The sequence below is a fragment of the Columba livia genome, chromosome 20 (genome assembly GCF_036013475.1).
Source record: "Columba livia isolate bColLiv1 breed racing homer chromosome 20, bColLiv1.pat.W.v2, whole genome shotgun sequence".
In the NCBI taxonomy this organism is placed as follows: domain Eukaryota; kingdom Metazoa; phylum Chordata; class Aves; order Columbiformes; family Columbidae; genus Columba; species Columba livia.
The window spans coordinates 847,788-860,999 of NC_088621.1; the positions used below are offsets into that span (position 1 = coordinate 847,788).

A 13,212-nucleotide genomic window follows, 5' to 3' on the forward strand; every position below is an offset into this window, starting at 1 on the left:
ATGCTCGTCCCGTGGCCTCGTCACCGGCCCGCACGCTGCGCTTCACACCCGGCGCTGCCGCGTCCTCTGGCCGGGCGCCCCCGGCTTCCCGCACCGCCGGGTCCTCCCTCCCCGGGGAGCAAAGCGCTGTGTTCCTAGAGATGCTCAGAGCACACGGGCTGATAAGTGGACACGGGCTGTGGAATGAACTCTGTGTCATTGTGTTGTGTCCAGGAAGAGTGGTACAGCGCGGTGGCAAGGCTGGGCTGCGGTTGCAGCCTGGTTCAGCAGCATCTTCCAATCCCGTCTATACCAAAAGACGAGTCCCATTTTAACTGCGCTAAGGGGCTAAATCTGTAGCGACCTGGCTCCCTAAACATGGGGTTAGAAGTACAGAGAAGAACCATAGTGACTCCCCCAATATTGCAATTAAAAGGCTTTTATAGCTGCTGGTGTGAGGATGTGCTGATGAGGTTGTGTCGATAAACTGCAGAGACCTCAAATGGGATAAGAAACGTTCTTATGTTGCCTAAGTGCCCAGCCAGCAGCAGTTAACCCTCCTGCCGCAGTGAGTTAGAGGTCGTCTCCATTGGCTTTTAATCCAGGTTGTGACATCCTTGGTGTCTGTTGACCATGGGCCTACAAGGCAACACGTAAACCAGAAGGTACGTGAAGGCTTACATGGCTGTGTTGTGGAACGTGCGTAGGACGCTGACGTGTGCGCTTGATTTCATCTTCTCTAACCAGGGGCTGGAAAGCTCTTGGGAGTTTCCTACTCTCTGATGTTTCTTCCTAAACATGTATAGTTCAGCATCTAAATCCAGCAGGCCAGGTTTATGATCAAGTTTTTAATTTATTGTTAAAGTTAATGGACTTGTCCATAAACAACTTGGGGAAAGAGACCCTTTGGCCACCTCGTTCTCTGTGTGATTTTGTATTAACGTCTGTGTGTTCCCCTGTCTCCTTCCCTTCCTCTTTCTTTCTCCCTTTGCATGTCTAAGTTCTGCCCCTCTTCCTGACCAGATGACTCTTCCTTGCTCTCTCTTTGGACTTCAGAAAAGCACATAGCAGGGTAATTAACTGCAGATAATAACTATGATTTCATTCCAAAGCAGTGGCTGGCTGGCAGAGGCACTGCAGTAGCTGTATGCGATGGCTGTTCGGCTGCAGCAACGTCCAGAAATTCCCCTTATGTAAGCAAGGCCAGCGAAGCATTTTTTAAACCATGTAGTGAGACAATGTCAAAGAGCAGAAAGAAGTTCTGAATACCCTTGGTGGTCCAAACACTAGCGTGGATTAATGCCGGTTTGTATAAACTCCCTTAGCACGTTGTAGCACTAATTTGTCACAGTCCTTCCCGGCAGCACAGTCTGTTCCTGCTCCGTCCATCTCTGCTGCCTGCAGATGGAAAAGCCCTGGGCAGCTATCCTCACTTCATCCCTCAACAGCTTCTTATAACCAGGCAGATTTGTAGCAGCGAATATTGCGAAATGCTGCTCTGGAGTTACTCACAGGTTGGGAATGTTTGAACGTCTCCTGGCTGAGATGACTCGCTTTGCAGGATTCCTGCTGCGGGTCTGAGCCCCCGGCACTGGGTGCTGTTTGCGGGGACCCACGCTGAGCTACGCGGGTTTGCAGACGTGGCTTCCTTGCTATTCATTTTTTTTTAAAGAAGCTAAGTATTTGCAATTTATTATTCTTTAAGTCTGTATGGTGTTTCTTCCTTAGTTTCCTTTCTTCTCATAAATGTAATAGATTTGAGGGCCAGAGGAGATGATGAGCTCATTTAGTCTGGTCTTTGTATAACAGAGGAATATCGTTTAATTTAATGCACCTTCAAACAGTGACGGTTTCCAGCAGTTTCACTGTTGTTCAGCCTTTACAACACTGGGGTCTTGAACGTGGAAGCTGATCTGTGCAGCAGCCCATGCAGCTTGTGCTCCGGCTATCATTAAAAATTACGCTATTTATAGTGTACACTGTTAATAATTCACAAGCTCCTGTTTGTTTTGAGTCGCCTCCTCGGGATGTAGAAAGTTCGGCAGGAGTCTGTGGTGGCAAAAGAGGTGAGAGGAAAACACCAAATGGAAGAAAGAGAGGGCAAAGGGGATTGAAGAGGGACCACAGTGAAGATAACGTGAGCAGCAGAGGTGCGAGAGAGAAGGTGCCGTCGGCGTCCCCCGGGGCCGCAATGAGCTGGGGCTCTAATGAGCTGCGGCTGTAAGGAGCTGGTGGGGGCGCTGAGGGGAAGGTGCCTGGCGCTCAGCATGTGCAGTCATCCTGCTTAAGAGGAAAAAATGTAAAGAAGGATGGATTATTGACCAGTAACAAAGGCCTGACTCAAACAAAAGGTATTTTCAAAAGCACTGGGAGCTGTGTGTAGCTTATTCACTGTTGCTTACCATGAAAACTAGAATTAGCTTTCTGTAGATGGTCATAAATTGATGGACATCGGGTGCCTAAGGGTTAATGTGTCAAGGTCTGCTAGAAGAGCACGCTGTGGAAACGTTGCACAGATGGAATATCAGACACAGGCTACAGTAATTTTTTCTCTGAATTCTTTCAGTCTCTTTGGGATTTTATAGTTTTTGGAGCACATCTTTGGGTATAATGAACAGAGCAGATGGCTCCGTGTGTGCGGTGAATTCAGCGCTTTTGCGACCAGTGGCTGCACTGGAATGGGGGAGACGGAGGCTGGGGTTCACTCCTTTCGTTCGAAGCCGTTCCCCCTCTGTGGGCCAGCGGGGCGCTGCAAGGGCTTTCAGAAACATCGCCGCTACCTCTACCACTGAAGTGACAAGAGCTGTTGTCTCAGGTGGCTGAAGGTCTCGCTGAGCATTCTGACCTTGACCTGCCCCAAACAAGGACAGAAACGGGTCTGTGTATCACGGAGGAAGCAGATCCGCCTCTCTGGAGTTCACCGTATCCACACTGTGACAAATGTTGGAATAATCTCAGGTATCACCGACCTCTACCACACAGCTGTTTCACTCATGCTTTGAAAAATCCTTTCTAAAACATACTGATGTGTGTTCCTGTCCAGCCTCCATGTTCTCTGAACGCAGGATTGGGGTGGGATTCCCGGCAGGATTGGGGTGGGATTCCCGGCAGAATTGGGATGGGATCCCTGGCACGATTGGGATGGGATCCCCGGCAGGATTGGGATGGGATCCCTGGCACGATTGGGATGGAATGCCCAGCAGGATTGGGATGGGATCCCTGGCATGATTGGGATGGGATCCCTGGCATGATTGGGATGGGATGCCCAGCAGGACTGGGATGGGATCTCCAGCAGGACTGGGATGGGATGCCCAGCAGGATTGGGATGGGATCCCTGGCATGATTGGGATGGGATCCCCGGCAGGATTGGGACGGGATCCCCAGCAGGATCAGCTCTCGCTCCGCAGTGTTTCCAAGCGAGCCGAAATGACTTTCTTCTCCACGGTGCAGTGCAAAGTGTTCCTGAGGTGTTTTGTATTCCTTTGGCTTAAATTCCCTCACTCTGCTCTGTAATTACATCTGATTATTTACAATGGTGCAAGACACCAAGTCTCTCATTATAACCAGGCTTAGAACCATTTTTCTAATTGGCTCATTCAAATCAGAGAGGACACAAGGCCTTGTGGCCGAAGCACAAGATGTGGAATCAGGAGAGTGAGCTTCTCTTCCTAACAATGTCTATAAATTCAATTTATAGAAAAGGAAATTGAGTTTAATAGGAAAAATGAAAGGCGTGGCCTACCTACCTTCTGTAGAGCAGATCAATAAAATAAGACCAGAAAAGTCAGCGTGCCGGGGCATTCCGGGCTGCGTGTGAGCGTCGGCCCGGAGGCAGACGGGGCTGCATTCCCGCTGCGGCGGGCTGGGAAACGGCAGGCTGCTGGCAGGTGAAGAGTGTTTGCTGACGGATCAGAGACGGGCCTGAGCTGGCGTGGAACTGAGCTGGAAAATGCTAATACTTGGGTGGTTCGAGTCCAGAGAACGTGCAGGGGGCTACAGGAAAGGTGGAGAATCTGAGAGAGCGGAGGTTCTTCGAAGCTGGAGGTTGGACATGATAATTGCCTAAGATCTCTTCTCGTCCCCATTTTGAATGGGTTGTAAAAATGTTGGAAATAGGTATAAGAGTTAGGGGAGAAAATGGGAACTCGTTTATTTGCAACGCAGCCTTTTCTGTTCCAGGGAGGATGTGCCCGTGTGTGCCCAGGCCCAAGAGCAGGAGCTGTCACCACAACCAGACTGGAGCCTCCACGGGACAACCTGTCCCATCCATGCACTACCTGTCCCATCCATGCACTACCTGTCCCATCCATGTCACCACAGCCAGCCTGGAGCCTCCATGGGGCAACCTGTCCCATCCACGTCACTGCAGGTTGTTTGTGACCTCCTGAGGCCCGCCACCAGAGTCCGGTTCTGTATTCCGAGCACCGCAGGGTGGCCGGGCGGGACGACGTGCTCCGTTACTCCAGCAGCCTCCGTGGCACAAGAAGGAAAAGCTCCGTGTTGCCGTGAGTACTGAAGATACGCGGGCTGGTACGTAATAACTGCCTCGTGCAAGCCGTGCAGTGGGCAGTGTGTACACAGGTATGGCTTCACCTGTAATTACTGTCTATTTTGTACTATTTATAAATGTTTCCCAAATGAGACTGATGAGATTTCTAGTTCTATCTCTCTTGAAGTCACAGGTTGTACAGAAAATGTCTAATAAATAGCTCAGCAGGGTTTTAGGGGAGCATGACTTTTTGTCAGATGTCATTCTGGTGACGGGGGAGTGAGATGTATGTGTTGGGACCTATAGGGACTGATCGGCTGCAGAACAAAGGTGATTGCAGCTGCACATTCTGTCTGCCCGCAGCGCTGGCTCCGCAGGGCTCTGGCAGGGCTCTGGTCACTGGGGTTTTAAAGGCTGCGGGTTGCACAACTCCGCTGTGAGGGCGATGAACCGCCACGTGGACACTTACTCATGCCCGATTTCTTTCTGTGCAGCTCCTAATCTTTAAACTGCAGTTAGGATCTCTTCCATGCTAGTGTGATAAAGCCTCCTGTCTCACGAGACAGCTCAGTCAGTGCCCTTTTGGTCTAGACTTGAAGGTTGTGCCACCATGGCTGTGTTAAGAAAGGGTGTATTTTTTTTAATTTTAATGAGATCAATGTGCCAGTGCCAGTTCTGATGAAGATAGAGCCGCGCGGCTGTGCACGTGCACAGGACTGCATGGTATTTTTGCTCTTCAGAACAGAAACAGAATTGTATAGCAGCGCACCTATTTACGTATATGGAAGGAAAAGATGAAGTCTGTGATTCTGCCGGTCTAACACGGCAAAACATTTCAAGTGCAGTTCCATTGGGGGATGAAGGTGGGGGAAGCTCATGTGCTCCGCGGTGGAACCTTGTCCCTCCCTCCCGTGGCAGAGCCGCCGCTGCAGAAACCCCCGTGCCTTCCGTTCCGTAGGACGCCTGAGCTTCGGTGACATCTTGATAACGGACCGTTTCTTTGTGTCAGATCAAGTATCAGGGATTAAACTCCTGGTGTTTTGCATCCAAATGAGATTTCTACCGGAACAGAAATATTTGCATTTAGAAGTTGATTGTGTGGAACAACGCGCTACTGTTGTAATTATCCTTTGCTGATTACACTTTCCAGGATAAAGTTCCGGTGTGAATATTTTGTATAAAATCTCTAATTTCTCCAAAGTATAATCCATCATTCAGTGACGACTGTTAATCTAGTCGGATCATTCGCTTTGCTCTGCTCATGTTTGACAGATCGATTGCAGTCCGGGAGGAGCTGGGAGGCAGAGAACACAAAAGAGAATCTGTGGCTTCATCTTTTAGAAAAAGCTTCTTCACGTTTTGAAATGTATCCAGCCTGTTACAGGTGAGTCAGCGAGATGGAAAGAATGCAAAGAACACAAAACCACCGCTCATTTATCGGACAGAAAGAAGCACGGGCTGTTTTCCCCTCTAGTTATTAACACGAAGAGTGCAAATGTGAGGGATTTTGGTGGCCTCTCCTGCCCTCTAATGGGCGAAACTGCCGGAGCAGCGTCCCCTGCGCGCCCGGGGTGCGGGGTCACTGCACTGGGGGCTCTGACCCAGACCGGGGGTGCGGGGTCACTGCACTGGGGGCTCTGACCCAGACCGGGGGTGCGGGGTCACTGCACTGGGGGCTCTGACCCAGACCGGGGGTGCGGGGTCACTGCACTGGGGGCTCTGCCCCTGGGCCACCCCCTCCCTGCATTTAAAGCCGGCCTAAGGGCTCGGGAGATGCCCAGTGACCCCCCACCGCAAGCTCGGCAGGTCCTTCCTTCCCTCCCGTCCTTCCTCGTTTACTGAAGTTTGTTTGTTTAGCTTCACTTAAGTACAGTGAGAAAATATTTTTACGCTAATCCCAGTTTCCTCCAGAACACTACCCCATCCAGCAGGAGCTGAAACCAAACATGCACCTCACCCAGGAACGCCTCTGCACGTTGTGGAAGGTTTCCGGACCAAAGCTGATCAACAGAAACTGAAAAGTATCACTTAGCATATTTCAGACACTGCTGGGGTGTTTGGCGAATGCTGGGGAATGTGAGCAGTGAGACGCTGGGGAACACGAGCAGTGAGACGCTGGGGAACACGAGCAGTGAGACGCTGGGGAACACGAGCAGCTGTGGGTGCTGAGCGCAGTGAAGCGCCTGCTCCCGCGGGCTCTGGCTCGGACACCGCGCGGCAGAGCCCGGAGGACGTTGCTCGGTGCCGGTTCCGGTGCGAGGGCAGCGCTGGGGAGAACAAGGGGTGTTTCTGAGCGGCTGTGTCACACACGGCGCTGCGCTGGGCCCGGGCGGCCGAGCCCCCGTGCGCACAGACACGGAGGTTCAGGGACCCGCTCCATTGGCCACCCAGCTCAGCTGGGAGTTTGGTAATTAACCACGTACAGCCACGTATCATGTAGTATGAGTACGTACAACGGATGCACCAGAAGTCTTTTCTAGGACTCCAGACAACATTTAGCTTTAAAAATCTTTCTGAAGCACATTCACGCTGCCCCTTGTAATGCGCTCTAATGCAGAGGGATCAATAGCCTCTGCGCCACAGCAAATGGATAATACAAAATTCAGTGCACTTAACAGCCCAACATTAGACTTTGTAGTTTGTATAAATCAGAATGCTTTTTGCATTTCCTGAAAGGTACCACAAGTGGTACGGACAGAAACCTCCTATTTGTTCTTCAACCGCTTAGTTGTTTTTTCTTACATAAAATATTTGCAATTTATTTTCATGGTTTTATAAGACATGTGCCTCCTAAAATTTTTGCTGAGAACCGAGTTCCTGAGTTTGTTGCTAGGATGAAATGGAGTTGTTCATAGTGTAAATCCGAATTGCAGGACTTGCAGTGTTTGTTACTTACAGGGACGGAATACACACTGCAGAGTAGATTTCATGTTGCTGCTGCTGGTGACAACAACGCGTTCTGAGGACACGAGGGTGCCCAGGCCGAGGCCCCTGCGGGTGCAGTAACACAGTCCCTTTTCTTCTGCACTTCTTCCCTGCGCGTTTGCCAGCTTCCAGTCCTGTGCTCAGCTCTCTCCTCGGGTTGCACCTTTGTTTAAATTGCCGGAACTTTCCCGTGACTCTGCGCGGAAGGACGCGGGTTTGTGCTCCTGTCCACCCGCAGACAAAACTAACGAACGTTCCCCAAGGAAACGGGTGTTTGCGATGGCGGATCCTGCTGCTCAGGCACAGAGCAAAGCGCTGCCTGGGTGCTGGGGACACTTTGTGTGCGATATGCTGTGTGTTTTCAGTTACTGCTGGATCTCCGCAGAGAAGCCTCCAGATGTAGCAGAAGCCATTCAATAAACTCATTTATTAAACTAATTTATTAAAGAACTTTTTTTTAATTATAAAGCTAAAGTACAGCTCTACCCTCCAGTCGGTGTGCGGTACCGGAACTGCAGATGACACATGACCTCGTGGGTTACCGCAGCTATTGCATAGATACAGTTCGTACTATTGCGGCGCTTCGCGGAACCCGCGGGCAACGCCAAGCCCCGCCCCTCGGGCCCCACCCCTCAGGCTCCGCCCCTCACGCCCCGCCCCGCGGACGGCGCACGCGCAAAAGGCCCCGCCTCCCGCCACGCCCCTGGCCGCGCAGCCGCAGCCGCGGCGCGGGCGGGGCAGGGAGCGCAGGCGCGGTGTGGCCCCGCCCCCCGGCCGCGCAGGCGCGGCGCGTCCCCGGCGCCGCCGCTGGTGTGTCGGCGCTCCCCCTGGCGCGGCGGGCGCGGCGCTGCGCTCGGGCGGGCGGGGGCGGCTGCGCTCCCTTCCGGTGTGGTGTCATGGCGGGCCCTGCGCGCTGATGGCTGCGGGCAGCTGAGGGCCCCGGGGCGCCAGGGATACGGAGCCGCTCCCTCTGCCGGCGCCTCTCCTGCCGCCCGCCCTGCGGGGATCCGCCCCCCTCCCTGGCCGGGCCGGCGGGGGACATGGCGGCCCACAAGCCGGTGGAGTGGGTGCAGGCCGTGGTGAACCGCTTCGATGAGCAGGTAGCGGGGGCAGCCGGAGGTGGGGCCGGCGGCGGCGCGGGGCGGGCTGGGCGGGGGAGGCTGCCCCGGGCGGCGGGGGGAGCGCTGCCGCCCGCCTCTGGCCGTGCCGGGGCCGCGGTTGCTGGGCCGCGTTGCCCGGCCCGGCGGGTCCGCTCAGCCCCGGCCGGCGGCGGCTCCAGGGCCGCGGTGCTGGGCAGGCCGGGCGGGGCCGCTGCTGCCCGCCGGGCCGGTGGCCGCTCCGGCCGCGCTGCCGCTGCCCCGCGGTCCTGTGGGTGCCGAGGGGCCGCCCTGTGCCCGTCCGCTCGGGGCGATGGGTCTCTTCTGCGCAGGGAGCGGGGTGCTGTGCCTGGTTCCTCTTCACTCCTGCTCCCCCGCCTCTTCCAAATGTGTGTTTGCTTTTCCTAGACATTCCTGTGAAATTCACTTACTCACTTTACATCATCTTGTTCATCAGAAAGGAGGTGAAGCCTCAGGAGTGAGTGTGAGGAGGACTGCGTGGAGCTGCTCGGTCCATCCGGCCCTGCTCCCCGTGACATGACGGTGGATGTCAGTGTGGAACCTCATCCACATCACTGGGGCACGGTGCTGCGGGGTGAAGAGGCATTTTTAGCCAATCATGTTATAGCGATTGATATTTGCTTCCCTTTATAAAAGGAGTTTGGAGATGAGTTTTCTGAATGGAAGGAGGAGGGATTTGTTGGCCTTTGACTTTGTGTTTCACTGGTCCACGTGCAGAAACCGCTTGCTGGGGTTGGGTGGTGTGAGTGTCTCAGCGGGACCGGGCTCGGCGCGTGGGGTCCGTTCCGCTCCCAGGGCCGAGCTCGGCGCGTGGGGTCCGTTCTTCTCCCAGGGCCGAGCTCGGCGCGTGGGGTCCGTTCCGCTCCCAGGGCCGAGCTCGGTGCGTGGGGTCTGTTCCACTCCCAGGGCCGAGCTCGGTGCGTGGGGTCCGTTCCACTCCCAGGGCCGAGCTCGGTGCGTGGGGTCCGTTCCTCTCGCAGGGCCGAGCTCGGTGCGTGGGGTCTGTTCCACTCCCAGGTGCGTTCCTGGCGGGGGCTGCGCTGGTCTGGGCTGGGGGCTCAGTCTGGGTGTGATCTGGCTCCGTTTGCTGTCCTGTGCACGGCCTTTGTGCACACAGGACGCAGCTCTGAGACCCGCTCGCTGTCGTGTCCATCGAAACATGAACCTGGTTCTGTAGACTGAGTTTTGTTCACCTGCCTCGTAGTCATCTGTCCCTCTCAGTGGTGTTTGGGAAAGATCATGGCCTGGTTGAATAGAAACAAACTATTCCTTTTTACATTAAAGCTGCTTGAAATGAAGTTTGTTTAAAAAAGGAAAATATAAGACTTTGTCTTTCAACATTAAAATGATGCAGATTTTTCCAATACATTTTAGGCGTATTTGCATAGTTAACTTATTCCCCCCCCCTTATCTTGAGTCATAGATCATTTTTTCCGTAAGCTGAAGAAGCATGGTACTGATTATGCTCCCAATAATGCGAGAAAATGCTGCTCTGTGTAGTGGTGTTAAAAGGCCCCCGGCTTTGTCCTTTGCTCTGTTATGGATGTGTGGAACTGGGCTTGCCAGCAGCTGGTAGGAGTTAAGAACTTCAACTTTTTAAATAGAATTATTTTTCCATGCGTTTTCCAGGATAATAACAGAAGGTGCACGGGAGGAATCCCCTGCCGGCAGGAAGAAACCTGTTCTGATTGTGGGGCTGCAAAAATACTGAAGTTGCACGATGATATACGTCAGTTGTGGTATTGACTGTTCTGGTCATAGTGTAGCTTGTGCGATAGGTGCTATTTACAACATTTGGAAGAGTTTATTGAGTATTTTTGTTTAACCAGTGCATTTTTTAATTTAATACTGTATCATCAAGTGAATGAAGCAGTAAAGCAAGGAGGAGACATCAATTTCTACTTTTCTGTGAGAAGTTTTCTCTCTCAATTATCAATTTCAGCTCGGGGGTCTTGGTTTTGTTTCTTTGCTTCTAACACATCATTTTGTGGGCCTGTCCTGCTGTGCCGGTGCTGGGCCCGCCGGAGGGGGGGCTGTTGTTGAACCCCCGAGCTCCAGGCTCCGTGGCACCGTCACCGCGCTGCCTGGTCCGTCAGTGCGGTGTTTATGTGCTTCTTGCAACTCTTTGCGTTTGTGTCATTAGTTGGGTGGTTATTAACTCATCTCTTCGTTACATTCCAGGCCGCTCATTTGAGCATCAAGTTCACACTTCCTAAAGCAGTACTGAGCTGACGCAGGTTGTTGCGGTGGTGCTGGTGCGTTTTGGAGAGGATGCTGATGTGTATTGAGAACAAGCAAATCAGTGCGAACCAGTCTGCTCTTGTTTATTGTTCGAAATGCCGCTTTAACCCAGATGTGCCTTGGCGTGGCCGCGGCGCCGGGGCAGGGCTGCGTGCGCTGGTCCCGCGTGGCCGGCCCACGTGGGGTCTCCTGGCTGGGTTCTGCGTGTTGTCAGAACGGCAGCGGCGGGTGCGGAACCGGCTGCGCTGTGTTTGGTGGAACGCTCTGTGGTTTGAGGTGTAAGCAGGTCTTTGGGAAACAAAATCTCCTCTTTTTTCCTGTGGAAATATTCACTTACAAGTTTAGGTCCTGTGTTTTCCTACTGTGTTTAAATGCCTTCCAACCTGAAATCCTGGGGGGGCTGGTACAGCAGTGAAATAGTTGTAAGTATAGTCAGAAAAGCCTTACTGCCTAAACCGTTTAAATCTAGTCCGGTTTAAAACTATCAGATATAATGAAAGGCATTAATCCTGTATAAACTTCTGGTGACTTAAGTGATTATGAAATGTTTTAAAGAAAGAAGCCCTTTATTATGTGGATGATGGTTTAGGCTCCCCATTTGCAGTTTGAGATGTGATTGTTCTCCCTAAGAAACTGAAAGCCAGTAGGAATGTTCCATTCTAACTTTCATTAAAAGGCATTAAATGAAAGCAAATATTCCCTCCTCCTCCAGTTTATTCTTCCTCCAGCATTTGAAATCCATACAGAATCCGAGACCTGAAGAAGCGCTGGCTGCAAGTCCCAGCTTGGTGTTTTCATTGCTGGTTTTCATCGTGGCGTATTCAGAAATCAGTGGCAGTAGCAAGAGGTGTTACAGTATTTCCCAGTATGGCCCAGGGAGGTGGCACCTGTGCTGTCAGGTGAGGCTGCGCTGGGCAGAACACGGGACAGAGCTTATCAGTGCTGCCCAACACAGCGCTGCTTCGTCTGTCGCTAACAGACCTGAAACAGCCTCGCTCTGGCTTTTCTAAAGCAGTGTGTGTAATGTATTTCAAAATGAAGGGCTGCACTGCACACAGATGTCCTGAAGAACAGATAAAGGAATGGCCCAGTACAGCAGATGTTACCTGAGCCCATTAATGAGCTGCTGAAAAGCATCCAGATGATTTGATGATCCTTATTTAACACAGCAGTTTGTGTTCACAGTCTGGGGAATACACGTTTGTTCACATTGCCAACTTTAGGTAACGTTTTTTTCTAGAGCACCCAGTATAAAATACTTTCAGAGTTCCGTGTTCTCCTGAAGGCTTAGTTGTGAGACGCTTTGATTAAATAAGGCCCCTTTAGAAGGTGATGCAGTGCGTTTATAGTTGGGGGGCAGATCCTGGTCGATTTGTAAAGAAACGTGTGTGGTTCTGCCCGTGGCGCCAGGGAGCTTGTCCTAGGTGGTGTGGTTATGTTCTCCTGCGTCTGAGGCACAAGGCTCGGGTCACCGAAAGCACTTCCACTTGCTCCGTAACCTCTGAAAATAGGAACATTAAATACAGTAAGAATATTAAATACAAGCTTTGGCTAAATTGAGGTGATGAAGCTTTGTGTTCATGAATTACAGGTGATAAAGAAAAATCCATGGCTTAATGTTAGCCTTTCTCAGGCGATTGAGTGGAGTATCGTACAGCCCTTCAAGCCCCTTAGTGGTGCTGGCTTCCCGTCGAGGTCTGTGATCATTAGCAAAGGGTTGTACCTTGTTGCATCAACCAGAGGATCCCTGAAACAGGTGCTGATACCTCTTCTGCAGACATCGCGAGCACCCGTCTTCTTAATAATCTTTTTCTTTTCCTTTTTTCTTGTAGTGTGCGCGTTGATGGGTATTTGTGTAGTTCATTGGTCTCTTTTTGGTCACTCAGCACTGGCACTGCGTTCCCCTCGGGGACATACAGTGCTGCAGCATGACAGAGTGCACAAGGGAAATAGCAGAGAAATTAAAAACCAAGGCAAAACAGCAGTGCTAATGTTTCCCTTCTATACAGTTTCTTATTTTAAATGGTAGGATAAAAAGCAATTTTGCTTCTGGGTGACCTTGTTGCAGTGGCTGTTGTGGCAGGAAGCTCCAAAGTGTGTAAGATGATGTTTCTATAGCGTGCAGAACTGGATCTGTGGCACGGTGTCTTTGAGAGGTGCTGCTGAAGTGTTCTGGCACTCCGTCGTATCGAGGATTTCTGCTGTTGTCAGCATGGAGACTTGAAAATCCAAATAAAAAGCACTAGTAATGGTGAAAATTTGTAAAAATAACATCTAACAATGAAAACAAAGCTTGAATCACAAATGTTTTTTGTTCAGCTTTGTCCAGTTTAAAAATGAGAGCATTGAAATGTATCACACAGTTCTAAAGCGTTACAGTCTGAACACTTGCAAGAAAATTACAAAATGAAGTAGAAATTACCTTGCTTGTCCTGTGGAATTTGCTGCTGTGGGAGGTTG

At 51.7% G+C, this 13,212-nt stretch overlaps 2 protein-coding genes across 13 annotated transcripts in view; both read left to right on the forward strand.

Moving 5' to 3' along the window:
* The window catches only part of LOC102086107 (uncharacterized), a 39,145-nt gene extending 31,314 nt beyond the window's left edge, over positions 1–7,831 (forward strand). For 3 of the 9 annotated variants that reach the window (XR_010467305.1, XR_010467306.1, XR_010467304.1), the window contains exons 3-5: positions 4,159–4,560; positions 5,741–5,852; positions 6,370–7,831. The gene's annotated coding sequence lies outside the window, so the exon portion shown is untranslated. Of the gene's footprint in view, positions 1–23; positions 2,938–4,158; positions 4,561–5,740; positions 5,853–6,369 lie in introns of those variants that run through there. The other 6 variants (XR_002414578.2, XR_001230342.3, XR_002414577.2 and 3 more) reach the window with 6 other exon arrangements.
* Positions 7,832–8,268: 437 nt separating this feature from the next.
* NF1 (neurofibromin 1) overlaps positions 8,269–13,212 on the forward strand; it is a 68,230-nt gene continuing 63,286 nt past the window's right edge. For 3 of the 4 annotated variants that reach the window (XR_010467312.1, XM_065036652.1, XM_065036654.1), the window contains exon 1: positions 8,279–8,493. Coding sequence is in view for 3 of the 4 variants with exons in the window: in XM_065036652.1 (XP_064892724.1) it covers positions 8,434–8,493 (60 nt within the window). In the remaining variant the exon portion in view is untranslated. Of the gene's footprint in view, positions 8,494–13,212 lie in introns of all 4 variants that reach the window. The other variant, XM_065036651.1, reaches the window with a different exon arrangement.